The sequence below is a fragment of the Phoenix dactylifera genome, chromosome 4 (genome assembly GCF_051530095.1).
Source record: "Phoenix dactylifera cultivar Ajwa chromosome 4, Ajwa_hap1_PhDact_Kaust_v1.1, whole genome shotgun sequence".
Lineage (NCBI taxonomy): Eukaryota > Viridiplantae > Streptophyta > Magnoliopsida > Arecales > Arecaceae > Phoenix > Phoenix dactylifera.
Window position 1 is genome coordinate 46,225,929 of NC_143193.1, and position 26,981 is coordinate 46,252,909.

The 26,981-nt window shown below is 36.4% G+C and overlaps 2 protein-coding genes across 5 annotated transcripts; both read right to left on the reverse strand.

Moving 5' to 3' along the window:
• Window positions 1–1,448: 1,448 nt before the first annotated feature.
• On the reverse strand, window positions 1,449–12,072 carry LOC103717550 (phosphoribosylformylglycinamidine synthase). Of its 4 annotated transcripts, none has more exons than XM_089930194.1 (7): window positions 11,165–12,072; window positions 8,757–8,812; window positions 4,009–4,121; window positions 3,753–3,861; window positions 3,474–3,566; window positions 2,264–2,395; window positions 1,449–2,005 (listed from the first exon to the last, which is right to left on the reverse strand). In XM_089930194.1, exons 1-7 carry the CDS (start codon window positions 11,973–11,975, stop codon window positions 1,937–1,939), a joined length of 1,383 nt encoding a protein of 460 aa, XP_089786320.1. In that variant the 5' UTR covers window positions 11,976–12,072; the 3' UTR covers window positions 1,449–1,936. The 4 variants fall into 4 exon arrangements, with proteins under 4 accessions (XP_089786320.1, XP_008804205.3, XP_089786319.1 ...); XM_008805983.5 differs by having other exon boundaries at window positions 3,702–3,861; window positions 4,009–4,118; window positions 11,165–12,071; XM_089930193.1 differs by having other exon boundaries at window positions 3,702–3,861; window positions 11,165–12,071.
• Window positions 12,073–13,344: 1,272 nt separating this feature from the next.
• LOC103717526 (CMP-sialic acid transporter 4-like) lies at window positions 13,345–26,475 on the reverse strand. Its single transcript, XM_039133740.2, has 17 exons — window positions 26,341–26,475; window positions 25,957–26,183; window positions 25,005–25,263; window positions 23,679–23,795; window positions 23,250–23,306; window positions 22,219–22,296; window positions 22,038–22,082; window positions 21,469–21,528; window positions 21,040–21,162; window positions 19,796–19,873; window positions 19,521–19,590; window positions 17,130–17,237; window positions 16,857–16,990; window positions 16,703–16,779; window positions 16,298–16,346; window positions 16,147–16,211; window positions 13,345–13,748 (listed from the first exon to the last, which is right to left on the reverse strand). The coding sequence occupies exons 3-16, from the start codon at window positions 25,170–25,172 to the stop codon at window positions 16,161–16,163; spliced, it is 1,215 nt and encodes a 404-aa protein (XP_038989668.2). The 5' UTR covers window positions 25,173–25,263; window positions 25,957–26,183; window positions 26,341–26,475; the 3' UTR covers window positions 13,345–13,748; window positions 16,147–16,160.
• Between the last annotated feature and the right edge of the window lie 506 nt (window positions 26,476–26,981).

The following is a 26,981-nucleotide window of genomic DNA, read 5'->3' on the forward strand; positions in this document are numbered from 1 at the left end:
CATAGCTCTAGTTGCATTCCACCATGGTTGAGGACCATGGGTGGGGATGGGTGCATTCTGGATGCCCTTGAGGTCGTAGTGTGTTGTGGTGGACGACACGATACCGTCCAAGCAAAGCCCACGGCAGTTTAGCTAGAGATGTAAATCTTCTGGTGGAATGTGAGAGGAATTCAGAATTGTCTTCGAGCATGGAGGGCAGGTCCACCTTGGCTTTAAAGGGTGAGAGCCCTGTTTGAACGAGTCTAGCTCGGTGAGGTTGGAGCTTGTGTCATAGGGGCACCAGACGTTCTTCCATTGGTCAAGTCCATTGTTGCCATGGCAGCTCTATGAGGTTCTTAAGCTGATCATCTATCCTATTTTGCACCTTGTTGACGGGGGAATGAGGTTAATTTGCATTTATGAGGCTCAGACTAGGGTCTCTTGGTGGTTGGCAGCCAAAGCCTGTACATTACTGTCTTCAAGATCTCTTGTAGAAATTTCTATATGGGTACCGGATTTGCAGTCCACGAGTAGGTTTATTGAAGAATCACAGTCCGACATTAATATTAACCGATACAAATTTTCTTTTCCAATCTGCTTGCAAGTGTGACGCATCACTGCTAACTCGACAGGTTCAGTTCCACGAACGTCAAGCCGTTTGGTATCTATGTTCCAAGGCCTGTGTACAGAGAGGTGATGACTTGTGGCTGCGAGGTTTCCACAAACTTCCAGCCACTTGGTATAACATTTTTTTAAGAATCACCAATATCAAAATAGACATTTGACAAATGAAGTGGACTCTTATAATAGTTTTTCTAAGAATCACCGATAATAATAGTACCACGTCGGATAGGTTGAGAACTCTTATAATCCTTATATATTCTTAGGTTTATCCATCCAAATGCCCAAATTTTTTAATAGGATCTTCACGACATCAAAAACCACCGATCCTCCTTACTACCGAAACTTTTATACTCCCTCTCACTAATGCACATATCATCCCTCAAGCTCTACCCATAAGAGAGGATGTTAGAGAATAGCAATCCTATATCGGATAGGCTGAGGATTGGTTATATACTCTTGGACACATCCGTCTAAATGTCTGAATTTTTAAATAAAATCGTCACATAGAACTAATTCTCACTAATTCTGAGAATGAGCGCCGAAGGGACTAAGGTTTCTCAAGTACAATGCTCTAATACCATTGATGATTGAGTCGAAAGAGTGAGGAGGATTAATGGCTGGGCTTGAGCTTACATTTTTGACTTCAACCTGGATCGACCGAAAAATTAAGGCCTAATCTAGATCCATCACATATATATAAGAAGCATAAGCATGAAGCAGTAACTCATTATGCCAGCTAATTAAATCGAATTTCTATCTTCTAGAGGTAATGTGATCAGGGAAGTCAATAAATAAACTGGGAACAACTCTAATCATCATGATGTAATAATATAGAATCAAAGTTAGAGTACAATAAAACTACATGGTATCAAGTTTTATTAAACTGAGGTTTATCATAGTGAAGTGATAAACTTAGATTATACAAAATAAAATTACATAAAAAAATAATTATAGCTACCAAGAACAATACCAATAAACACTTAGAATTGATCCGTCATACCTAAATATAAAAAATATCTAGAAATTGTAATTTCATATGGATACTCCAATCATATTGTATGATTAACGCTTCCATTTCACTTGGCCACTAAAATTCTCAGGTATTAAGGATTTGGTTAGTTGGCTGTCTGTATTTTGAGTGCAATCTCAAACATGAGTCAGAAATATGGCACAGCATACTGTTTTGCTGCCGACTGGAGGAAGAGGTGGACGGGATCAGCATACTGCTTAACTGATCATGTAATCCCGAGTTACCTGCAAGACTGTAAATCACCTTTAAAGTGCGTAGGAGTCATATGTGCATTAGTTGAATAGTCCAACCACAGCTCAAATATTATATCAGTATATCACGTCCAGATGCAGGAGTACCCTCGGATTTCACAGCTGGGTGTCCCTCGCATCCCTAAAAAACAAGCTGGTTAGAAAGAAGTGTTATCTCAAACGTAAACCATAACCAATGTTATATGGCCAAACAAAAATGCATGCAAAACAAGGTATTCAACTTAAAAAAAAAAAAAAAAAAAGATGACAGATCCTGGTCCCAGATGATAGTTATCTATATTTCATGTGTTTTAAGTCACAACATGGTAAGACAAGCATCCCACTTTGACAATATATGGGACAATCCGACAGGGTGCCAAGTAGTAGAAAGATTACATACCAGAGCTAGGGCTTCTGCTGCAATGTTCTGATTTTCAGCACCGTAAACTTCTCTGTACATAGTCAACAAGTGTTCCCTTTGTTCCACTCGTAAATTCCTCTTGAGACCACTAGCCACCATCTCCATTTCTGGCTGGACACATTTGTATCAAATCACACTCACTGTCAGGAAGAAATTGTGTACCAGAAGAAACCTAAGATGAGCTGAAACTGTAAAGGCATCAATCATGAACTTTCTGTCTCAAGTTTTAACTATACTAGTTAATAAATAACTCTTTGAAAGATGGAAGCATTGATTGCTGGGCAAAAAGAGCTTTAAACAAATAAAATCCTAGAGGAAAAAATGTGACTACAATCATCTGGCAAAAATAACTGCTCATCATCATGAAATTTTTTAGCGTGGAATTTGTGAGAATTCTAATTACTCAATAGTTCTGATGCCAAACAAGTAAATTCATTTATTGGAAACTGATAAGAAAGCACTTTGGATTAGATATTGCTTCTAAAATTGATGTTGCCCTCAAAGAATTCCTTCTAGGGTCATCTAGTTAAATGATCTAGAAGAAAAATATTTATTACAGTATCTAACATTTGGGTTGGCCCGGGCAGATCAATGCCCAGTTGATTTTGTGAGATGGGACTTAATACATTTACCAAGACTATGTTGTTATACATTGTTAAAATTTTAGCAATAAGCCAACCAATTCTTTTTATGATCATATACAAATTCTTCAAAGCAAAATGACCTGCATCGCATAATGGGAGTAGGTACCACTAGAACCTCCAAAAAGTTCCATTAAATTAAACTGGAATGTGTTCTAAGAGAAATAACTGCCAACTTAGTCTTGGCATATGTCCATGAAGGTGAACAATAAATCAACTGCATCTCAAGTGCAGATCTTGATAATGTTATGATTACCAACTAGGGGGAAAAATTCATTCACCACAATGACGAACACTAGGAATTACAAAATCACTGAAAATAAAACAACATTAGAACAGAAAACATTCCGGATATGCTACTGGAACAATTACAATAACTACTAAACAGTTCCTGAAATCGACATATTTGAAAGAGTATAATGACAACATCTATTGGCATGCACAGAACGAGGGATGTGACAGTATGCAAAGAGGCTATAAGAGATCAGAGAAAACTATAAGCACAAAAGGTATGTGGTGAAATCAATCGACCTGACCCAACCACTTACTGAATGTTCTTCGGGGGGGAAAATCTGATAAATTCTACAGATCTTTGATACTTCCTCCAATGCTTCAGAATGTTTCCCTTGGATTTCCAATGCCTGAGTTAGAAATGTGTTTAGTAGCATATATTATTAGAATCCTAAGATATTAAAAAGCTGTTGCATCACCGAGCCTTGATCAATGCTCTGCCTAAGTATTTCAAAGAAAATAACAGATACATAAAAAAAGACTACCCAACACTGCAGAAAGCATGAACGTGTGTGGGCTGCAACAGCTGCACGCACAAGTGTAGCAGCACGAATATTCTGAAGTCCAATATTATCAGCAAGTCCAGAAATGAATTGCCTGGCCTCCTCACCATCGATTTGAACATTGTCAGAGGGTGCTTTTACTCTGAATTATTTACCCGAAAAAAAAAATGTCAATATATGAAACAAACGAGGGAAGCTAAATAGTGAAAGTGAAAACAATTCAACAAAAAATTAACAGAAAACATAAACTATAAATTAATCTAAAAATCTTACAGAACCGCAATAATACCTGCTGCAAGTCCTCAGAACAAAGTCCACTGATGCCCGATAATAGGAATCACGTGCATAGTCTGTTTCAAAGGAGACCTTTGCACCAGAAATCTTGCATATCTTACGAAGCTGCTAACATGGAAAGGGTAAAAAATTATTGGTATTGCCAAAATTAGCAAGCAACTGTACGTGAATTTATTTAATGAATTATGATGACATATAAAAGAAAAACTGAGTTACAGGTAAATCAGTTTATCCAGCAAAGTGCATTTCATTTGGAAAACAAGTAAATTGATGTTTTACATTTTTTTGATATTTTAAATTGAGAAACAGTTTTGCTCTTCAGGATAATACATAAGGACAGATCATTGACAAGACTTTCTTTAGTTTAGAGATGTTATTTCGTTTTACTTTTGCTTCAAATACTTTCACATTAGAATCAAACCTTTATTTGTTTTTTAAGTTTTTCCATGTTTTTATTTCAGTCTCTTCTTTTGCTCTCTGGCTTTCTTCATCTATTAAATATGCTCAAGCAGCTCAACAATAGAATGATGTTGCCATATGTAGTTTATTGTACTTAATTCTTTCAAGGAAAGCTTTATCTGTAAAAAGGATATAGTAGTTGGGAGCAACTTGTTAATACCTAGCAGCAAAGGATGAAAGCTGAAGTGATACAACAACCACCCAAAATGTATAATACTATATATGCATCTCATTATATATATATATCTGTGTGTGTGTGTGTGTGTGTGTGTATGTATGTATGTATATGTATATGTATGTTATGTATGTATGTATATAGGGATAGGATCAAGTCACACCTAGTGTAACTCTTATAGAGTCACACCTAGTGTAACTCTTATAGAGTTACACCCTTTTGAATTGTATAAAAGAGATCCCACATTGATGATCCGAGCTGTTGGATATTACTTTTAAACAGCTCAAAAACTAAAAATCACATAATTTAAAGACCTCTAGCCTATGTATCAAATGGTCAATTTTTTAGTATTATTTGAACTATCGAAGTTTTGACCACTTGATGCATATGCTAGGGATCTTCAAATTGCAAGATTTTTAGTGTATAAGTATATTAGAGATAATAGAACATATTTAACATCTCGGATCATCGATATAGGACTTATGGACACAATTCCCAATGGGACATCTTGTGGGACACCGCGCTGGGGTACCATCTTGAGCATCGAGACAGGATTGTCTCGCCATTATCCTAGCATTCTGATCATCACATCTTAGGACATTCTCTATCCCAAGTGTCAGGGCAAGGCCACATGGCCGCACATCCCATTCTATGGGAAAACTGGGACAACCCCATTCTACATGATTTAAAACCTTGATGGGACACCTGTCATCCAAGTCAAAAAAGTATAATTCTATAAATGTTACACCGAAGTAACTTGAACTTGACCCATATATATATATATATATATATATATATAATATGTATAATATATATATATATATAGTAACATGAATACATATGCTAAAAAGATGTAACTTTATAAATGTTACGCTAGGTGTAACTCTATAAATGTTACACCAAGTGTAACCCTATGCATGTATGTATATACACCTATCATCCAATTCAAAAAAGGTGTAACTCTATAAATATTACACCAAGTGTAACTCTATGTATGTATGTATGTATGTATGTATGCAATGCATGCATACTTTGCCCCACCCTGCCTTAAATCAAATTTTCCAACAATCTCCACTTTCGAGCAACATAAGGATGAACATAGCCCAAAGACGGAAATTATCATAACGAAATAGGTGGAGACCTCCACATAAGAAGAAATAAGGGATATGGGGTATCACTAAGTTTTTTTTCCCCATTCAAAGTTAACTTTCAAACTGTAACTTTCATATCTCCATCTCTTTTTGTATAAGAAGGCATCCAACTGATACCAAAATAAATCGTAAACGATCCTACCGAATTTAGAATTAAGAGACTTTTGACATAGGTTTGCTCAAGACAAACAAATCAACCAAGTTATTGATTTTTCTAATCAAAAGTACTTCCTATATTAAGTAAGATTTAAACTCCTAAGATAAAAATGTTAATCTACCAAGGATTCTCTAAGGGTTCATCTGGTTGGGGTATGTCAGATTACACGATTCCTCAGAATTATTTATCGAAAAAAATGATTGCGAGGAAAAATAAATTTTACCACGTTTGGTTAGTGAAAAGAATTATTCAAAAAATGGCATTAGAAAAAATTACTATGTCTGGTTGGAGGTAATATTATATAAAAATATTGCCAAATTTTCAATAATACCCTTGAATAAACAATTCAAATAATATTTTTTTCAGCCCAGTTTGTTGGCCATTTATGGCCCACTTACATAAACGTTGTCGGTATTGGCTATTTCAAATATTAAAATATATTTACATTAATTAATAAATATTTAAATTAATTATGCATATAGTAGAAAAATATTTCTTATGGAAAAAAAATTTAGTATGTTTTGGTATATAAATAAATATATTAATTATTAATAAATCCTATGCTAGAACTATTGATAATTAATAAATATTTTTTTAATTATTTATTAATAATTAATATTTATTAACAAATATATTAATATATTAAATATATTATTATTTATAAATATTATTAATCAACATATTAATATATTTGTAATATATCAATATAATTAATACAATATTAATATAATATAAGTGAGGACATTTTCATCAAGAAATGACAATTTCTAATTACCTCCACTCGGCAATTCAACGTGGAAAAAGAAATACCACCTCTTTGGCCGTATTTGTTTTACCTTCTCTTTCAGAAAAATAAACATGAGACCCATTGTTTATTTTACCATCTCTCTCATCTGCTTTTCGTACCGAACATGATAATCTAACGTCGGATTTATTTTTTCATGCTAGATTACACCCAAGCAAACGGAAGCCACCAAAGTTTTTTGTCCTTAAACAAATGGAATATATTAAAACACAAATAAAACCTAAACTTCAAATCACATTGAATTGATTAAAAAATCAATAATATATCAGAATATTACCTATTAAAATTGAAGATGTTTAATCAATAATTTTCACAAAAGTTTAAATTTTTACAACAAAAAATTGAAGTACCATATCATTCCTCCAAGAAACTAGGACTCGAGACACCTACGCAACAATGATTCTATTGAACCGGGACATCCCAACCAACCCAATGCATCCTATCACTAGGAAAACTAGGGCATTTTAAAAATTCTGTTTCCTTTTTGTTGTCTTAGTCGTATCATCCTGACCTGGTCATGCACCATCCAAAAAGCAAACCAGGATGGAACTTGGTACTGAAATTTGAACCTCTTTTCTAATGAATATACTTATCCTATTAATTATTTTTATTTAATACAGCAATTATGTGTGCAAATTTTAGTCGTAGCAATACCTATTCAAGTATATCAATCATACGTATAGTGGTTTAGAGCTCACAGATCCACTACTACCTGAAGAATATTAGACTAAAACATAAATAATAAATGTATTTGAGTGGTTTTTTCTGAGGGGGAGATAATAGGGTAAACAGGGAAAACCCAGAAGAGATCTGTGGGTATACAGCACGGCATGCAAATTTTTTTGAGAAACTATAAAATTCTAAAGTGGGTCTACCTTTTATTGATTTCATTTTTTCTGATTAATATCCAAACCTGATTAAAACAAGGATTGGTGAGGTTTCATAAGGATAATAGATGGATTATCACAATTCAAACAAACTCAAACAAATCAGTGAGGCCATTTCACACTTAATTGGGCTAAACATGAAGATGTTGACCAATGTTGTCATATCATAACAAAGCAAATTGAACCAAAGGGATACATGCTGATTATGGTCAGCATAGAATATGGATTATTTGCATCACATTATCGCAAGTTTGGCACCATATAACCCTTGGAGACAAATAACATTGGAGTACAACATGAAGCCAACTACAAGTCCCTACACATTTTAGGATGGAAGTTGGGGACTTCAAAAACTATCTTTGATAAAATATGCAAAAGAAGGGAATCACCTTAGAAATGTGCCTACTTGCTTCTATCCATGTGAATTAAGCTCTTAAACATCCCTCAAGAATTGAACTTCATTTATTACGCTGGAGTTATTCTAAACGTCCTAAGACAGCATATAACAACGGTGACTTGGATACAAAAACCACTAGAAAATCAAAATAAAGATATATGGAGTTTGAATCACAAATTTTGAAGTGATAAAAATTTGCATAGAGTGGCCGGTTTTTGGAAAGCAATAATTACCAATAACCACAAGGTTTCTTTACTTCTGTTAATTTATTTCTTATCAAAGGCTTTTGGGAACATTTTTTTTCTTTTTTTCTTTTTTTTTGTTGGGGAGTTTGGGAAGGGGTGTGGGGTGGGCAAGTAAGCATGTACTGAATATGAAAACAAGATGGCGCTAGTCATGAATTTGATAAATTTCCATTTTATAAATAATCATGTAAATAATTACAATATAAATATTTCATTTAGTTATTGCTTGGCCAAACAACATCACTTCAAAATATTCTGGTTAAATATTGCACTTTGACATATCAAAGTCTAAGCAAGTTTATGCTATATATGTCACTCATAAACTGGTTATAGAGTCTACCACCTAGAAAACATATTTATGGTATTTCAGTATTGAGTTGTTGCTTGCCAGAAATATGTCCATCAGAAGAGTTATCTAAATTGAAATAATATTGTCATAAAATTCAGTAGATTATAAAAGAACTGACTTGAATAATATCATCATCTTTATAGTCCTTCCCGCTCATTCTATTATCCATTATTGCTGGCAATCAAGTAAATATTTAACGATCTGAGGGAGAAAAGCACAAGAGATGCATTCATGAAATCATTTTCAAGGCAAGGGGAAGTAAATTTACCTGCAAACACAAAAGAAAGTAATAAATATCAACTAGGTGAAAATGTTATGTTGCTCATCTGTCTAAGAAATTACAAACATGTAAAGACTAAGAGTCAAAGTGCAGTAACAAGCTTTAAAGGAGATAAATTTCTATAAACTGGCATAAGCTGTTGCAGTTTTTGTTTATACTATATTCTGTATTTAACAAATGCATGCTTTCAAGTGTCCATTCTAGCCAATCCATGCTGGCTGTACATGCCTTGCAGGGCCAGTACAAGCACTCAACATTGGGTTGGTATCAGGTGTGCCAGACCATATCAAGCCATGCCAAACCATGAAGGGTTCGTATCAGGTGTGTCGGACCGTATCAAGCCATGCCAAACCATGATGGTTCAGCATGGGACAGCACAGTTTGATAATGTACCATATAAAGCCAAAAGTCTTTTTTCTCTTTATCCAGCATGCTGCGGGCTGTGCCGGCCACTTACCAGCATTCCCATGCTAGGAACACTTAAATCATTGAATAAAAGCACACAAGCAAATGAAAGAGGAGGTTGACAATTATGTTCAATACATTGACTTTCATTAAAAAACTTATGGAGACCATTTTTATGAGCAAAATCTATTTTTTTAAGAAAAAAAACAAAGGTTATCAAAATTAGATAGCTATAATTACATAATAAAGTCACTAGTTAGTTTTTGAAATTCATAGTTTAAATACCAAAGTCAGAAAAAAGAAGTGTTGGATGAAAGCAACATAATTTGTAATTATCAAGTAGCCACTAGGCACTAAATCATCCAAAAATCAAAATGTTGAAGTAATCTCAAGTTGCAGTAAAATTAATTGTGGAAAGTTGTTTCCAGATTTTATCATGTCACAAGACAAACTTCTCTCAATCATGACTATTTAATTAATGACACTTGAAATACTCCAAATAACTCAAGAATTATTTTTAACTATGCAAAATTATCCACTTTTACCTTGATATCTGGAAAATTATTTAGCATCTGTCTCTCCTTAAGCATTCCAAATGTATATTATTTTAACAATTGACATTTCTGATTGTTTTTTGGGGTTTTGCAGCCATTGTAGACCAAAATGTTTGGGTTTTTATTTGGCCTATAATTTTGTCTAGGTCCTCGGAGAGATAAAAACATAATTTGGGAAAACAATTTTATTCTTTAAATTTAAAAAAATGCAAGGCACAATATGAGAGATGGGAATTTGCCACATCTACTGCTTAGTTGCTGTACATTAAGGGCAATGTGTTTATTGAAATCTTCTTCCCCATACTCGAGGCAAGAGGAAAAAAAGAAAAAATGTTCAAAATTTGGCATCCTCCTCCAACAATAATAATGATAGGTAAGCATGAAGATCACTAGATAACAATACCTTGTATAAGAAGCATGTGCTCAGAATATCACATTGTGTACATGTTTATGGATAAATGCTACTTCCTAGCTGTCAATGAGGCTTGTTTTCATACCGAAAAGAAAAAAGAAAAAAAAAAGAGGCTTGTTTGAGGGGACTTTTTATTTCTTAGTGTTTTTGGCCTCTTCTTATTATCAACTTGCTAAGTACAAAAGGCCCCCTGTTCATATCTGCTCCTTTTTTACAAGAACCTTCCTGTCAGCTAATGTAATTTATGCATGTCCCAAAGGGCTGGGCAGTGAGGATGTTAGCATTGAACTGCAGTAAAACTAGTCATTACACGCGGAGATACATGTAAACCAGGAGGGTAGCACACTAGAATTTTAAGTAGGAAATTCTATGAGATAGACCCAGATGTTGCCAAGATGCAGTCAATCTAAACAGTTAGCCTGGAGTACAGGTTGAATGTTCATTGTTCAAAAACGAGTAGTGGAAGATCTACGAAGTCTTGGACAGGGGTGATAGCAATGAAAAGCTTGATTTTCTAGTGAAATTGGATATTGTAGGATACACCAAAAGCTCCTAAATTTCCATGATCGTATTCCTTTATTTAATTTATCTACACACACAAAGGTACTGTCATTTCTTAAGGGGACACGTACGATCACTAACAACTACATTATTTTTATTTGAGGTGTAAAATTATAAAGATATTCTATCTTCTATATACTCGTTATTGCCTCACTAAAGTTATATTCAGAATCATTGCTCCGGCTGGGATGCTTTTGAAGTACTTCAGAATACTTCGGTACTGGTCCCATTATGGATCTCTAAAGCAATTAATTCTTAGAAGTATACAATCAATAGCAGTTTATTCAATCAAGAAAATATCAAAGATAGCTGACCTCGGACTAGTCTATTAGCTTCCCTTTGGAACTCCTCCTTTCCTACCACAACCATCGGAGAGGAAATCAAATCCGGCCACCACTTAGGCAGCTTCTCTTGCTTCTGCACAGGTCTTCGCAATGCATTCCGCCCAACGTTGACCTCAGCACCTCTCGGAGGCGAAAGAGGGCTCCCTGAAACCCTAGAACTCTTCTCCACTTCCCTCCCCTTAATCATCCTCCCAACCACAACCTCCCTCCCGCCGAGGCTCCGATCCCTCCGGACCACCATCCCGTCCCCGGACCACCACCCGGTCCGAAACCCCAATCCTAACCCCGATACCAGCCTCCCTAAAACCCTAGCTGCAAGAACCGCCGCGAAGCTCCAGATGAACAGATTCGCCACGAAGAGAAGCGAAGACTGGCGGCAGGAGAACACGACGTGGTGGCCGCGATCGACCTGGACAGAGGTCAGGAGGTCGTGGTAGGCCTCCGCGCCGGAGGAGAGGAAGAGGCGGAGCTTCGCCTCGGATGAGCGGCGGAGGCGCGTCAGGGCCGCCGCGACCCGGGCGGAGGCGGCATCAAAGTCGATCGACAGCTCGAGATCTCGGTCGGAAGGCGAGGGTTTGGAGCTCCCTTGGGGGTCTGGGGGGCGGCGGCCCCGGGCGCGGCCGCGGCCGCGGCGGCGGGAGAGGGAGGAGGAGATGGAGATAGAGAGGGAGGGGGTAGGAGTGGGTCGTCGTCGTTGTAGGAGGAGCAGAGTTCGCGGCCGCCGGTGACCGTGGAGGAAGAGAACCGCAGACGGAGTAGCGGAGCTCGCGGCGGTGCTCATTGGCCCCAGCGAAATTGGCGGAGGAGGAGGAGCGGCAAAGTTTATATAATATAGCTTGCGGGTCGCGGCGTAGTTGGGGAAGGAATTTGGGAATCGTTTTTTTCACGAAATAAGTTTCCCCATCGGGCCCCAAACGATGAAAAAACGATTCCTAGGTGGAGGATTGGTTTTTTTCCCTTCCTTTTTTTCGTTTTTCGTTTTTTTTTTGTTTTTTTGTGGCTCCGGATTTCCTAGGTGGATCATCTGGCCCCGTTGAGTCAGGCCGGATATTTGGATTTTAGGGGAAGAAAAAAAATAAAGATTTTGCCAAGAGTGCCCAAAGAATTGGGATAGTTTTTGCAACTAGAAAGATAGGATTATTAAAAATTAATTAATAATAGTTGCTTACAAATGTTTGTGTAAAACAAAGAAAATAATAGTTGCAGACGACACCACCAACAATAAGAGTCAAGAATGATTCAAGAACCTTTCAATAATTAAGGACTCAAATTCTAAAGGAGCATAGTTCACATTTAATTTTGGGGGCACTGTAAGAATCTCGTCACCATAAACAGATGAAGAATTGAAAATTTCAAAGATGAACCTTAAGCATGGTCAAAGGAATGATCAAAAGCCAAGCCTCCAAACATTTAACACAGCTCTAGAATTGATTTTTCTTTGTTTTAGCTGTATCTCCTTCTGTGGTAGAAGTTATAAGAAGAGTCATTTTGAGATGGTTTTCCATCCAACAACTAAACCATTTGTGCAGAAAGATGGGAAATATTTACCATTTGAGGAATTTTTTTTGGAAACAAAAAAAAAAAGTTTATAACAAGGTGATTTGATCAAATATCGTCCTGCTATCAATCCTTTTACAATTTTGTTCACTGCATTATTTTGAGCCAATTTAATCTATCAAAGGAGCCATCATGCAGGAATTTCTTTCTGAATATTTAATGGAACAAAATCTGCTACCCATGGTTCCCTCCAGTCCTATATTAAGATGGTTCATATGCCCTTGTAGGCTTTGTCACTCATAATCTTGGCTCTGGCGCAGGTTCTCCACAGAGTGGAACAAGAGATTCCTGATGTTATCGAATTTCCTCCTGTCCCAACGCATGCAGAGAACAGAGAAGCTTAGGAAGGCATCAAGTTGCCACTCGCCACTCACCTGTCCCACTAAGAAAGGCTTGTTAATTGCAGAATTTCATGAGGTTGCAGACATGACTTCAGACTCAGCAATAACGATGCAATCTCACCGAAAATAGAATAGAATAACATAGCAGCACTTAACCAAAGCCATCATTGCTGGCTCAGAGTTTCAAGTGTCTGTTAATTTAACGCAATACAGGATGCCTGATGAAGTCGCCAAAATAAATATATACAAGAATGAAAAAAATGTTTTGACTTAAAGAATCCAGAAATTCCTCTTAGTCACATGAAAGAATATCTCCAGTTTTTACATACTTGGATTGAAAAGCAGAATATAATAGAGGGAAAATGGAACACTGTATAAGTGTCATCTGATCACTAGGGAATTCCATTACAAAAAGAATACAGCACCAGCTGAAATTCGTAAACTCTCTACAGCCTGAATGCAATCTTGGTTTCACCCTGCAACCTTTCTAGGCAATGTCTATTGCTCTCCTCTTTATCTTGCCTTGAGGAAACCAACATAATGCAAATAACATTGCCTGCAGGACAGGCTACAAAAGATATATATGCTTTTTTTAGATTTAAGAATTGGCTTGTCTCTACATCACACCCCAATAAATGGATCTCTTTCAAAAATACCTGTGGTAGAAAAAAAATTTGTTAACTGAATATATAATCTTTCTATCAATGCAGTAAGTTCGAGATAAGCATAACCAAAGTTCGCCGTACCGGTATCAAATCCCGTACCGGTGCCGCACTAGTATAGGCGTACCGAATATCGGTACGGTACGGTATGCGGTACGCTAGGCGTACCGACATTGGCGTACCGATACCGGTACCCATCGGTACAGGTACAGTACGTTCGGTATCGACCGGTACAGCATACCATGAGCATAACGAAGGTTGCAATACATGAGGGTTAAAATATACATGTCAGCTGGAATTTTCAGCTTATAATTGATGTAGCCGCTAGAACAAATATAAAACACTATCCATGCTATATTAGTGTTTTTACAGTATCATGATTTATTCATGGTTTAAGATTTTTTTACTCTGGAAAATTCACCGGGCAGGGCAGGACCGAAGTCTTGAGGGATAACATCACTTCAAGACTCAAACCTCTGACCTCTTGCTTGAAGGAATGAGGGTGTCCCACTGAGCTAATGCTCAGGTATAATACAGACCTCACCTTTCACAGAACAATAACACTGCTGATATAGTGCAAATGACACCATGTGTTCATATTAAGGAGAGTCAAGTTTCAAGCAACAAACATCAGTTTCTATTTGAAAGGTTTAACTCTTAATATTCTACAGTTTAGGCAAGCCATCTACATTTAAGCAGATTGTGAAGCCTAAATTTAATTTCTGTTTTAGGTTTTCCTTGATTACACTGTTTTAGAACTCTGTGGAGCTTGAACTCAGGAGAGGGATGACTAAATGCAAATTAGATGTGCTAATTTTAGTCTGATTAGCAGTTCTTTAAATTAATGATCTCTAGATTGTCTTAAGATAAAGTAGGAGCTAATATATTAAGCACACACCTTTTAGAGATTCAGATTGATTTAGGAGTTCATTTGACAAATAATATATTGTAGAGATCTATGCACATAGTACTGTTAGAACAAAGGTTGGCTATACCGATACCGGAACCTATACTAATTGACCGGTGGTATGGTACAATATCGTACTATGTCGTTCCAAGGTATACCGAAACAACACGAGCCAAAGCGGGAGGAGAGAGAGGAAAAGAGAGAGAGGAAGGGAGGGGGAATGGGAAAAGCGATGGAGATAGAGGGGGGGGTGGAGAGACCGAGAGTGAGGGGAGGAGGCTGGAAGATAGGGAGGCCGATGAGGGTTCGGCAAACCAGTTGCCGACTTCACCACCCTCGTCAACCTCCCTCTCTCCCCCATCCCTCTCTCTCTCTCTCTCTCTCTCTCTCTCTCTCTCTCTCTCTCTCTCCCCCTCTTCTTCTCCCTCACCTGATTTTTCAAACCGAGGGACGGAACCGTGCCAATTCTCCCTTAGTACAGTTTGGGGCGATACAACCTTGGTTAGGAGTTAGGACCATTATGATGCTTAGGTTATTAGCTTAAGAATTTAATAATTGAATGACAAGAAAAGTGAAAGGAGCTTCAGTGCACCTATGACAACGATCTAGATTTACTTCTAGCTGGTATTCTGCACCAAGAATATGACAAGAAGCTGCTAAATGGGGAACCGAATAAGCTGTCATTAACGAAGAATGCAGACCCAACAAGGAACAAATGATGTTGAACAATTCACTACATTGACCCATCGATTCAGTTGCAAAACCTTTTATATCTAATTTAAACCAACTACACAAATCCATTCCACCTCCTTGTCGGTAGACACGCTTTCAAGCTTTCAGCTATCACTATCATGATTCTATTCATATCACTTATCATTAATTTGTGCTTCTTTCAGTTATTGCCCTATTTATATAAATTATCTTGTTTAAAGAAAACTATTAGATGATCATAATGTTAATCAAGTGAAATAGTATATAATGAACTCCTTTAATTTACTCCACCACCTATAATTTTCTGAAATAATTGTCCTACAATTCCTGCAACTATACCATTCCCACCTCATACATCTATATTTGGATAAGCATGGTAAAGATGCAATTGTTATTGATTGCTAAGTTCTTCAGGAAACTTATCTAACCAATGTCCTTCATGAGTGGAAAATCACAACCATGTTTGTAACCTCCTCCTCTCCATAGTAATCTTCTTTTATTCAATTTCCACCAAAATGATAATTCACCATTTTTTTAATTGAAGCAGAAGTCAGAAAAGGTTATTCGGTCAAAAGATTTTTAAAAAATGTAAAGTAAACATATATGGAAGAAGGAGGAGTTTTTAGTTGAACGTGGACAAGTTATGCTTATGTTATTTCTCAACAAAAAAGTTATATAATTACCTAAATGCACGGCTGTGTATGAAAGTTTAATAAAGAAGCATCTAAATGATCATATATACTTTCCAAAACTTTCAGAGATGAGAGGGCATACCTCAAAAAGTAGCACTATTTGGGAAGAAGCGGTTCTCTCTCATCAGGTCCAACGCGGTGACTGGCCTGTAAGTGAAAGTTAATGTGTAATTATTCCAAATGTAAAAATCGTCAAACTATATATACACTACAATAGTGGAAATGGCCCTTACATCTTCAGCAGCACCAGCAGTCATATTTATAAAAGAAGCATCTTTTGACCTGAAAACAGAGGCACCCGTGTTACATTTCTTTTTCCCGGGGGTGGGGGGTGGTTAAATCAGAAAAAGCTCTTCTAACTTCTGGCTCCAACTAAGCAAAGTCATAGGAATTGCTGATCAACTTTTTTCTTACAAAATAAAGTTTGAGATTTGTATTAATGAAAAATGCAAGATGAATTAATATGCCTATCCCTAAACTAGGCAGTGGTCTACATACAGAAAAGTATCTAGTGTAAGCTAGATAACCTAACTGAATTACTGAATAACAAGAAGTAAAATATTATCCTTGAATATGGTATAATTGATAATCAGGTCATTAAGAGAGATCAGCAGAATCAAAGAAATCAAGGCATGTACCTAAGATTTTGAGCATCCATCATTTCTAATGTTCCATTTGGTGCCTCATCTTTGACTTTTGCAAGTGGAGAAAAGAACTGATAGAGATTAAGTCTGAGGGTTAATTACAATTAAACAACTAAAAATTTTAAAAAATTATGTAAACAGAAGTCACCTGGTGCATTGATATAAACACTATTGAAATTCCCAAAATAAAATTCATTGTTAAAGTATGACCAAACAATGCAGCCGATGCTATCCCAGTAAAAATAGTGGCAACAGTAGATGAATATTTCTTCAAAATTGTGTCTGTCAAAATCATTTAAGTCAATTTAATAGTTAGGCAGAAGCTCAAACCATGACTATAAATTTTGGTCAGAATTATAAAATTTGTTTAGCAGCACGAAGAAATCAACAAACTCAAACACAGAATAGAATTCTAGTTTACCTGCATATTTGAAAAAGAATGAAGAAAGTATGCCCTGTGCTGCATTGTTACATATGAGAAACATTGTGGCCTTTGAGTGGCCTTGAAAGATGTCAAAACTACTGGGCCCTGAAAACATTTTGAAATGCCAGAGCAGATATCGATCAACATATAGTCAAGAGGCACTGCATAATTGAATGGGTGCAATATTTCAAAGACAACAAGATACAGAAATTACCTAATTCATGTAACAGAAAAGTCATTAAATATATCAGTAGTTTTTAGGTGTCATGAATACTGTGTTATGCGAAAATCATATGAATTCAGAACAAAGTATCAGATGAGATTACATGAATAGAGAACACCAAGTATTTATGATGACATCAGATGTATATTTTTGAAAAAATGATGGGTATCATAACAACTATATGATTCCATCACTATCTGTAGGGGATGAACTCAAAATTTATTTCATTCCTATCTGTAAGGGATGAACTAAAAATTTGATTAGCATACACAAACATTCTCTTTCCACATGCATAAGAACAAGACAAGAAGATTAACACTATAATTTTACAAATGGAGCTATGAAGAAGAATTTGCTTCAATATTTTCTGGACACTTGCCAAGACAACTAGGATTTTGGACAAGGAGAAAGCATGGCAATGACACCCTTGTAGCACCAAAAATGAAAAGTGATGCTCACATGATTCAGAAGTGTTGGCGCCTCAGTCTGCAGTGACTTGTTACAGGTACTACAGTGCAAGTGATGGCACTTCAATACTCAATCATCTCAAATGCTAAACAAGAAGTTTCACAACATTTTCTTCATTTTCTTTCATGTATTATGCCATGAACAGATACCGTTGCTAGTTAGTTCAGTCTAGTATTCAACAATTTGTGGTATATTTATACTTAGTTGCTAGAATTGAGAGTGGGTGAGCGAAGTGGATGCTTTAGAAAAACTTCTAGTAAGGAAGCACTTAAGAAGAAGGGCAGGTTCAAGATTCCATGAAGATTGTGAAGCAGGTGGACTCTAATAGATACAATATTCTGGCTACTAACTATTTGTCTGTTATTATTTACAGAATTATACCATAAAGAAGCATCCTGGTGCCAAACTTTTTAAACATTTGGATGCCCAATGTGTCACCACACTTGGACACTTCAGATCTTAGCCGAGTGTCAATGGTATTCAGGTTCTTTTTCACGAAGCAGATCACTAAGGCTAAACTAACAGGTGCAAATGAAACTACATAACAATAAGAACATCTGATCATACCATAGACAGTATTTGCTGAAAATGATTTCTCATAACCATACAAGATAACGAAGATGGATTGGCCTTTAGCTATATTTGTTTTTCTTTGTGTCATTTAATTTAAAAATTTGCTATTGGCACGACATTCAATATGAAATTAGTTGCGATTCCACTTACTGAGGATCCTAACCATTTTGTGGTTCAGTAGCCAGTGACATGTGATGCCTCATTCATGCATGCACATGCAGTACATATCAGCTCTTCCAGGCTAACTAAGCATGAGCATTCAGATCACACATGATGCTTCAACAAGGGAATCCTCTCTCTCTCTCTCTCTCTCTCGCGCTCTCTCTCTCTCTCCTCTTAAACCATATAAACAAACAGACACCCCTTGATGATTTATCTCGAAATTTGTTGAGAAGACACCTTTCCTAGGGACACTTCTCTCTGATATTCCCATCCTGCCAGATTGCTAATGGTTCCAGATACCCACCGAATCAAGTAGTGGTCCCAAGAGACAACTCTCTTGATGATTGGTGGCAGCAAATGGATGGACAGATGAACTCTTAGATGTAGCAATGCTATAAAAGATTGGAACATTTTCAAGTTCACTTGAATTATCTTAACTGCCGAAATTTTGATTTATCCTAAATTTCTCCAACAAGAAGGTTGTAAAGGAATAGTTGAAAATCTGGATTAGGTTTTCCAGAACAATGGTTCCATGGATGGTGATGAATGATCCCCTGATAATGTGGTGGTTGAAATTGGTGAAGTTTAGAGTCAAGTGAAGAAATAGTTGAGAGAAAGGGAATCAAGGTAACGGTCAAAACACATTAATGTTTATAATAATAGAAAAATTCCAGGAGTGTCACATCTTACATTAAAAATCTGAGCACATATAGAACATTAAGATGCTAACCTAAATCGTGTGAAGTGACTGCATTCCAACGTAGACAATTGCTGCATAAAAAACCCGTGCATCTAGATACATGGGCTCAAAATCATGATTACTAAATTTCCTTGGTTCTCATGAAAAATTAAATTCATTGTGTATATTATGCCGACTATGCATACAGAAATGACTTTGACATTGATTTCAATTAACCAGAATGCCCACACAAAGTGACTAATTTTTGAGCAAGATTGTGTACCTTTGAAAATGGCAGTTCCTAGGATAAAAAGAAAGTTGAATATTGCTCCATAACCATATAGGAACAAGTTCTGCAAATAGTGCAAGAGAAAATCAGAGGGGCTACAATAGGATCATCATATGATTGCTGATGAAATGCTACTGATTTATATACCCTATTGCAAGAAGAGGCCGTTAGATTTTGACAGTAAATACAAGTATTTGCACCAGATACATCTTCTATTATCATTTTAAAATCTTATCAGCATGCAACTGCATTCAGAGGCAAATCATCACCTGAAGATAGATACTTGTCTCGAATTGGCTTTTTAAAGCATACTCATTGAAAACTGATGCCAGTGATGGAACAGTTACCTGAAATTGAATATTACCAAGAAAACACTTATGGCATGTCGACAGGAATATATTACCTATAGCAAAGTCTGAAGCAATTTTTTCATTTGAAATTAACAAGTTATTTTTTTAAAACACATCAGTAAACCTTTCAACCATTCATTCTATCTTGTTATAAAAAGGCATTTGGGCTACAGAAGCATTTAGCATATAAGCATAACACTCCCCTTGCCAGATGGTAACCATATTATTTGAAATACAATAAAACACTACAATGATGTCAAAACTAAAAGCTCATCCAGGATAGACTAACAACATGTCAATTATATTGAATTTTCATCCTTTCATCCTGTAAAGGTATGTTTGGTTGCAAGGAAATCCATGAAAAAGGAAAAGTATATGACTTTTCATGGTAAAGAAAAAGTTTTCAGGAAAATTAATTATATTCTTTCTAATTTGCTAACTCCCTATTAAAAAAAAAAAAGATTCTTCAAGAAAATTGAGTCTTCCAAGAAATTTCCCTTGCACCCAAACATACCCCAAAGCTGAGTTTGCAGTTTTTCTCAAAATGAAATACAATAAATTTATTTACTCAGAATTTATACAGCAAATTTAATTTTAAAAAAGACTGAAACTTGTAGGTATGAAATAGGCAATGTTGATGCACTGAAGAAGATTCAAAATAACAGGGTAATTTAAAACTCCAAAACAAATAATCTACGACAAATAGATTTAGATAATATTAAAAATAGATTGAATATTACACACAAATACCATTGCAGCAAAACCACAAATCAAGCATAATGAGAATGTCAATATAACAGAAAATATTTAATCAATTATATAGCCAAACACTGGCCAGTAGCTTATAACAAGCAAATCAGTTAAAAAATGGCCACATCCTCATTGAGTTAGCATGCATGGATCATAATCCTAATCATCTAGTCTTTTCCCAACCATCTGAGATTGGCTTTACGGATCCTCATTCACCAAGTATTCCTATCTAGGTCCACATCTGATGTTTTTGCAACTTTCTCTATATCCTTCCTCACAACTTCCATCCGTGTTAATTTAGGTCTTCCTCTTCTTTTTTTACAACATTCAAGACAAAGTTAGCATGCATGTCAACATAAAAACTGATGCAAACCATGGTTCAAAAATAAAATGATATAGCTGACAGAGCTTACAAAAACTATTGTATATATGTATGCAACTGTTGCAAGTGGAAGGCCAAGCGCAGTAGTACCCTCAGGCAGTGACCGAAGTTGATTAACACTGATTCCAATTAGCAATAGTGCAAGAGCCTCCCACTGTCATCAACAAAGAGAATCAGAGGGAAAAGAATAAATGGGGAAAAACGTATATAATAAGTCAAGATCAAACCATTGACAATGAATGCTACAATAGCTGTCCTATAGATTGGAGAACTAACAAATATCAGCATAACTCATCCTTAACTCAATGCAAATGTTTACCTCATGAAAAACTCTCATAGGTATCAGAATAGCATATAACATCGAGATTTTCATCCAAGAATAAATGACTTTTTTTCGCTTCATATTCTTCAATTAAGATAGTAAATATGTGAATTGAACTTATTTCAACCTTGAACTTACCTGAATTATGGAAAAGCGCCTTCTCATTATGAGCTTTAAGAGAACAGCTATTACCAAAACCTGCAGGAGTTTACCCAACATTAAGCACTTTATCAATTATGTGCTACTCTAGAAGTTCAGGTTTCAGAAAAATGCATGACAACAGTCAACAGAATGAAGACAATCCAAGGACGCAGCATGCAATATATAAGGACCAGATCACCTTTAAAAAAAGCATACACTAATCAATAGGCACAACATACAAGAATATGTACTTGAAAATCTGTGATTAGCTTAACAAGGAAATGCACATTGTAGTTTGTCCATAATAATTCATGACTGAACTAACAGAAAGCCAGTATCCAAAAAAAGGCAAAAATATCAAACATGCACCCTTTTAAGGAACATGAGGATAAAGATAAAAGCTGTCAGATTATATAATGATATAGGAAATCTGAAATTAGAGGTTGGAAAAACAATATCTCAACTTAACAAAACATGATATTCAAACCATGTCTCTCAATAGTTTTGCAAGGAAAAAAATCATATAAGGTAAGAGCAAGCATTCAGAAAATCACACAAAATAGTACCTTCATGTTGCTCAACATTTTCACAGTTGCTGGATTGAAGTATAACTGCATAGAAAGGGAAATATTATCAGATAAGCATTTAAATTTGAAGTCAAATATCCAACATTATCCATCATCGCGAACAGAGGTTGAATAAGTGATGGGCGAAACATTGATGGTACAGCTGAAGCTAGACTTCTACCTGCATGATAAACTTTAGATAGTTGTTGATGGCATACAGAAAAGCAGGAACGGCAAGGAGGGCATTGTTGCGAGCTGCCTGAAAAAGAATAGAATAGTATAACCCAACAATCAGACAGCATCACTAATATGTGACAAGCCAATGGCCTTTTTTGTGCATGCATGTGTGCGGCCTTTATTTATTTATTTATTTGGGGGGGGGGGGGGGGGGGGGGGGTGGTTCTGCAAGAGAGAGGAGAGGGAGAGAAGTGCAATGAGTCAAAAGTTTCAGTTCAACTTGTTCACTTTTAGCGGGATATAAAAGGATGCACATGTTTCATTATCACCTATCTTGATTACAAGGATCTCGAGCTCAATGATGAAGCAGGAGACCTCTATACTTGAATTTTTTAACATATCACATATATATATGTTCTCATGCAAAATCTTAAATTGGAAAAACTCAATGACACTTAAATTTGAAGTTATGTTTGAAAAAACCCCTTCTCCCATCCTGCTCATCCTCTCAATTCTTTATTGAAAGCGGCCAAAAAGAAGAGCAGGCAACATGGATAAATATGATGTCAATAATATATGGCTATGTAAAATCCCATTAGTCATTACTGAGAAATGCTAAAAATCAAAGATCAATGGAATAAGTATCGATAATTTAAAACACAACTATGAATTATGAAACACAACATTCTTCACACACTCCTTTCTAGCATTTGTAAATTTGTTATAATTAAATGCTTAATAAAGCTAAAAATCACGTCAAGAAAAAAGATCGCATGTGTATGTGGAAGCACATCCTGCATAGCGAGACACCGCCCCCCCCCCCCCCCCCCCCCCCCCCGCGCCGACTTTTCCCCCCGAAATTTAAAAAAAAAGGTTGCCGAAGAAGGCTATCATAACTAACCAAAATGAATAAGGAACAATGAAAATGATAGGAATGGCTACAAACATAAAGCCTAACGATGAAGCTATGACATTAATATCATAAAAGTTATATCACCATGATTTCTATTTTTTAACATGTAAAGATAGTCTTGCCTGTAAGAATATGGAAACTGAAAGGAGGGGTTTCTCTCCAACCTTCTGACGTCTAGCCTGTCAAGTCACAAAGACAGATAATCTTAAAAATGTATGTGGGGGAAAAAAAATTAAGTCATTGCTCTGGAATATTCTTGCTGTCATTGCATCTACTGGGTTTGCAAGCCAAGTAGAGTTGGGTATTAACCATACAGCTAGAATGAAAACATTTACACTACCATATGGGCTACTGATTTCATATATATCAATTCATCCTACAGCAGTGGAAGTCATCTATCTAAGATTATGGCAGGTAGGTTCATATGTAAGCTGATGTACAAGAACTAAGTGATCTAGCAAGTAAAGAAACATATGTTACAGTGCGGATAAAACCAACATATCCAATTAATCAACAATAAGAATTATGACAATAATATCATTAACACAAACCTGGAAGAATAGCATGACAATGGCAAAAAGAACCTTTGCAGCCTCTGTCAAAAAGTTAACACTGACAGGGCTGAACATGAACTTCCCATCCACCTTGCACATATAAACTAAAATAGGCTGCAGAAAGTTAAAAACCAGTTAAGTGCTATCAAGTCAGACAAAAAATAAGATAAAATAAAAGAAAGACAGAAAATTTTCAATTTCTGCACATTTTTCCATTGGTTTCTAGATCCAATCGTCAAGTCTGAGACTGCTAGGCATTAAACCCCTGGTTACTACTTCATAAAGAAAAAGCCAAGTTTAAAGTGTGTCTGCATTGCATGAGATTAAACATTTAACGTAAAATGTGATGTTTGGTTTTCTAGATGTAGAAATTGAAAGATTATAAAAACTTAAAAAATTTCTTGAAAATCAAGATACAAGATAAAAATGGATCATAAATCAAAAGGCTTTTGTAATCTGTCCAAATCATGAGTAAATTTGCCTGACTCCTTTGATTATAGAGAGTCTCGCCTGAAAATTGATCTAGCTCTCAGTAGGGGCAGGTCAGATGGGATTAGCTAAAACTCCAATTCTGGATCTAACTATAGCCATATTATTTAAAGATCTTCAAATCCAAATCCCCTTCTAGGCTTGTGGTACATCTTCTCTGGTACATCAAGGAGAGACATCCTTTTACAGGTGCATCTTGTGAACACCAAGATATCATGGCAAAAAGCAGTATGCCAAGGGTAGGAACTTAAAAATTACCTTCTGTTTTCTTTACTCGTAAGTTTTGCTCAAGGGTCTGTACAGGTTCAGTTTAAATAATGGTTTCAATTAAGTTTAACTAGTATCTTTTATAACATCCAGGTCAGCATGTTCAATATATGTGCCCGTCCAGGTGAAGGATAGAAGGGAATATGGATATCTAGAGAAATGTAAAATAATGCTTGTAGGGTACGCTGCACTGTTAGTTGGTTCACATGCCATAAATCCTTAGCATACTCCTCTATGATATTTTGATTCAAAATAAACATTTGGACATGACTAGAATGCATTAGCTTTCGATCTGAAGTACCATTGAAGAATCTGCAGGAGTTTCTTTCATTAAGAACCTGTCTTGCAAATTAAACTACACATGCATGTGGTTGAGCCACAGAAAGGGACAATGAAAGCTGTCTTGAGAAAGTTGAACTTGAGAATTCAGTCTCACTTTTGATTTGCAACCAAGAAAACAAGTAAAAGCATGAGATATACCAGATTAGTTCATATCAGACATATTGTTCATTTATTTTATTTTTCAGAAGAAAAGTGAAGAAATAAAGATTATTCAATGTAGATCACCTGGAGGCCAACCAAGATGCAGTCACCTACAACCAGAAGGATGTTGAGAGCACGAGCCCTTGATGATATCTTGCTCCTATGCCTATCATATGCCCTTGACACAGTTCTGGTGCTTGGGGAAAGCAATTTGGAATGGCAGACGCTGCATTCTATCATCCCGTTTTTCATCTCAGCAATAAGCCTTTGCCTTACAGGACTGAAAGATCAAAAAACTGAAGCTACGACAGTGATGGTGACATCAGAGAAAACCCCCAGACACCTAACCACAAGAGATTATAATATCAGTTAGAGTCAACCAGAAAATACATTAGATATAATAACAGGGAAAAATTCAACAAGAGAAGCCTATACTTGTTCCAAGTTGAAATATAAATTTCCCTTAATGCAACAACAAGGAAGTGACCTTTCAACCAAATAACTTCATCACTAGCTGCAAGACTTCCTTTTTACTTTCTGGAAATCTAAAGTTAAAAAATTAATGACATCTACATTCCCTAAAACAACGTCCTATATAAGCTAATTGCAAGGAATAGAACACCACAGTAATTCTTATTATAACAATATCGCATATAAACAAAAAATGGCAAAAAAAAGGGGAAAAAACAAATAATCAACCTCCAGCAATCACAAATTAACAACAAGATTACATTCCAGATTCCAATCGGTCCATATCACCCAAACAAAAGCCTCGAATAGTAATTCAAAATGCCATAGAAAGCAAAGTTCAATTTTTGAATCGCCAGCACAAAAACTGAACCAATTCAAATTCAAATCAATATGCTTTCCTTCTCAACAAATCAGGCATTTAAGGGCCGAACATAAAATGTCCAAAAAGAACAAGAAACGGCCGCATCTTTGCACCAACTCCATCCAAATCCAAGAAACCTTCCTCAACAATGGCCATCCAAACCCACTAACCCAATCGAAATCAAAGCAAAGAAGCGAAACTCACCAATATTGCAGATCCAGAGCTATCAAGACCACAAACTTGATCCCAGAACCTCAATTCAGCATTCCTGAGCAAAACTCCAACGCCTACAAATCCGACAACCAGATCCAATCCGACGGTGACCGACTTAAAACCCCATTCGAGAATCCCGCATTCGTTTTCACCGCATCAACAGGCCAAGATCCTTCCCTCCCCCGGTCAGATTCATCCGCGCCGACGCCTCCACGGATCTGGCCAAGATCGCGGCGACGAGATCAAGAATCGGAGAAGATATCAGATAGAGGGCGGAGAGAGAGAGAGAGAGAGAGAGGAGAGACGGGCGGTGGAGGACGGGGAGGAGTTGCGTGGTTATTTATAATTTATAGGTGCCGCGTCTCTTTTGCTTACAATTCACAGCAGAGCCTTCGTTCTTTTTCTTCTTCTTCTTCTTCCTCTCTCTCTCTCTCTCTCTCTCTCTCTCTCTCTCCGTGCGCGCTCGCTTGGTTTTGCTCCTGTTTTCGGGCACTGAGAAGCGAATATAACACGAATATTTTCGTAAAACCGAAGCGGAGAAGCGGTGGAGTTCCGCTAATGCCCTTGGCATTGAATGGCCTCAAGTGGGTTTTCCGGTTACATTGTCGATTCCTGAGGGTGAATTTGGGAATTTGATATTTTGGCTGCCGCTGCCGGTGGGGTGGGGGAGGGGGGTGGGTTGTTTGTGGAATTCCCCACATGATGGTTTGAGAATTGTTTCCAAATTACCTTCGAGCACGTTCCGGCCAGATCATTTGGAGTTATGTTAGCGAATTTGGAATTATTTGATTATTATTATTATTATTATTATATTCGTGTGGAAGAAATAATCAAACTTCTCAAATGAATCCAATTGTCCTAGTCAACGTCCAGATAATTTGGTGCTTGCATAAGTGAAACTCATAATTTAATAATTTAATAAAAGATTTTGCTACATTATATTAAATTATATCTTTATAATTGAGAAAAATTGCGCTTATTTATTGGTTTGCAAAGGATAGCCGCTCATCACTCTG

Bases quoted from the DNA above. Each gene is read 5' to 3' on its own strand.
- LOC103717550 (XM_089930193.1), bottom strand. From the start codon at position 11,975: ATGAGCACCGCCGCGAGCTCCGCTACTCCGTCTGCGGTTCTCTTCCTC. The intron at 8,813-11,164 runs GTCAGCTATCTT...CTTGATTGCCAG, and splicing joins AGCTAATAGACTAGTCCGAG to CAATAATGGATAATAGAATG. The intron at 3,862-4,008 runs GTATTATTGCGG...TAAATAATTCAG, and splicing joins GTTCTGAGGACTTGCAGCAG to AGTAAAAGCACCCTCTGACA.
- LOC103717526 (XM_039133740.2), bottom strand. From the start codon at position 25,172: ATGAAAAACGGGATGATAGAATGCAGCGTCTGCCATTCCAAATTGCTT. The intron at 23,307-23,678 runs GTTTGTGTTAAT...GTGACTTGACAG, and splicing joins TTGTCATGCTATTCTTCCAG to GCTAGACGTCAGAAGGTTGG. The intron at 16,991-17,129 runs GTAAACTAGAAT...TGATTTTGACAG, and splicing joins ATTCTTTTTCAAATATGCAG to ACACAATTTTGAAGAAATAT.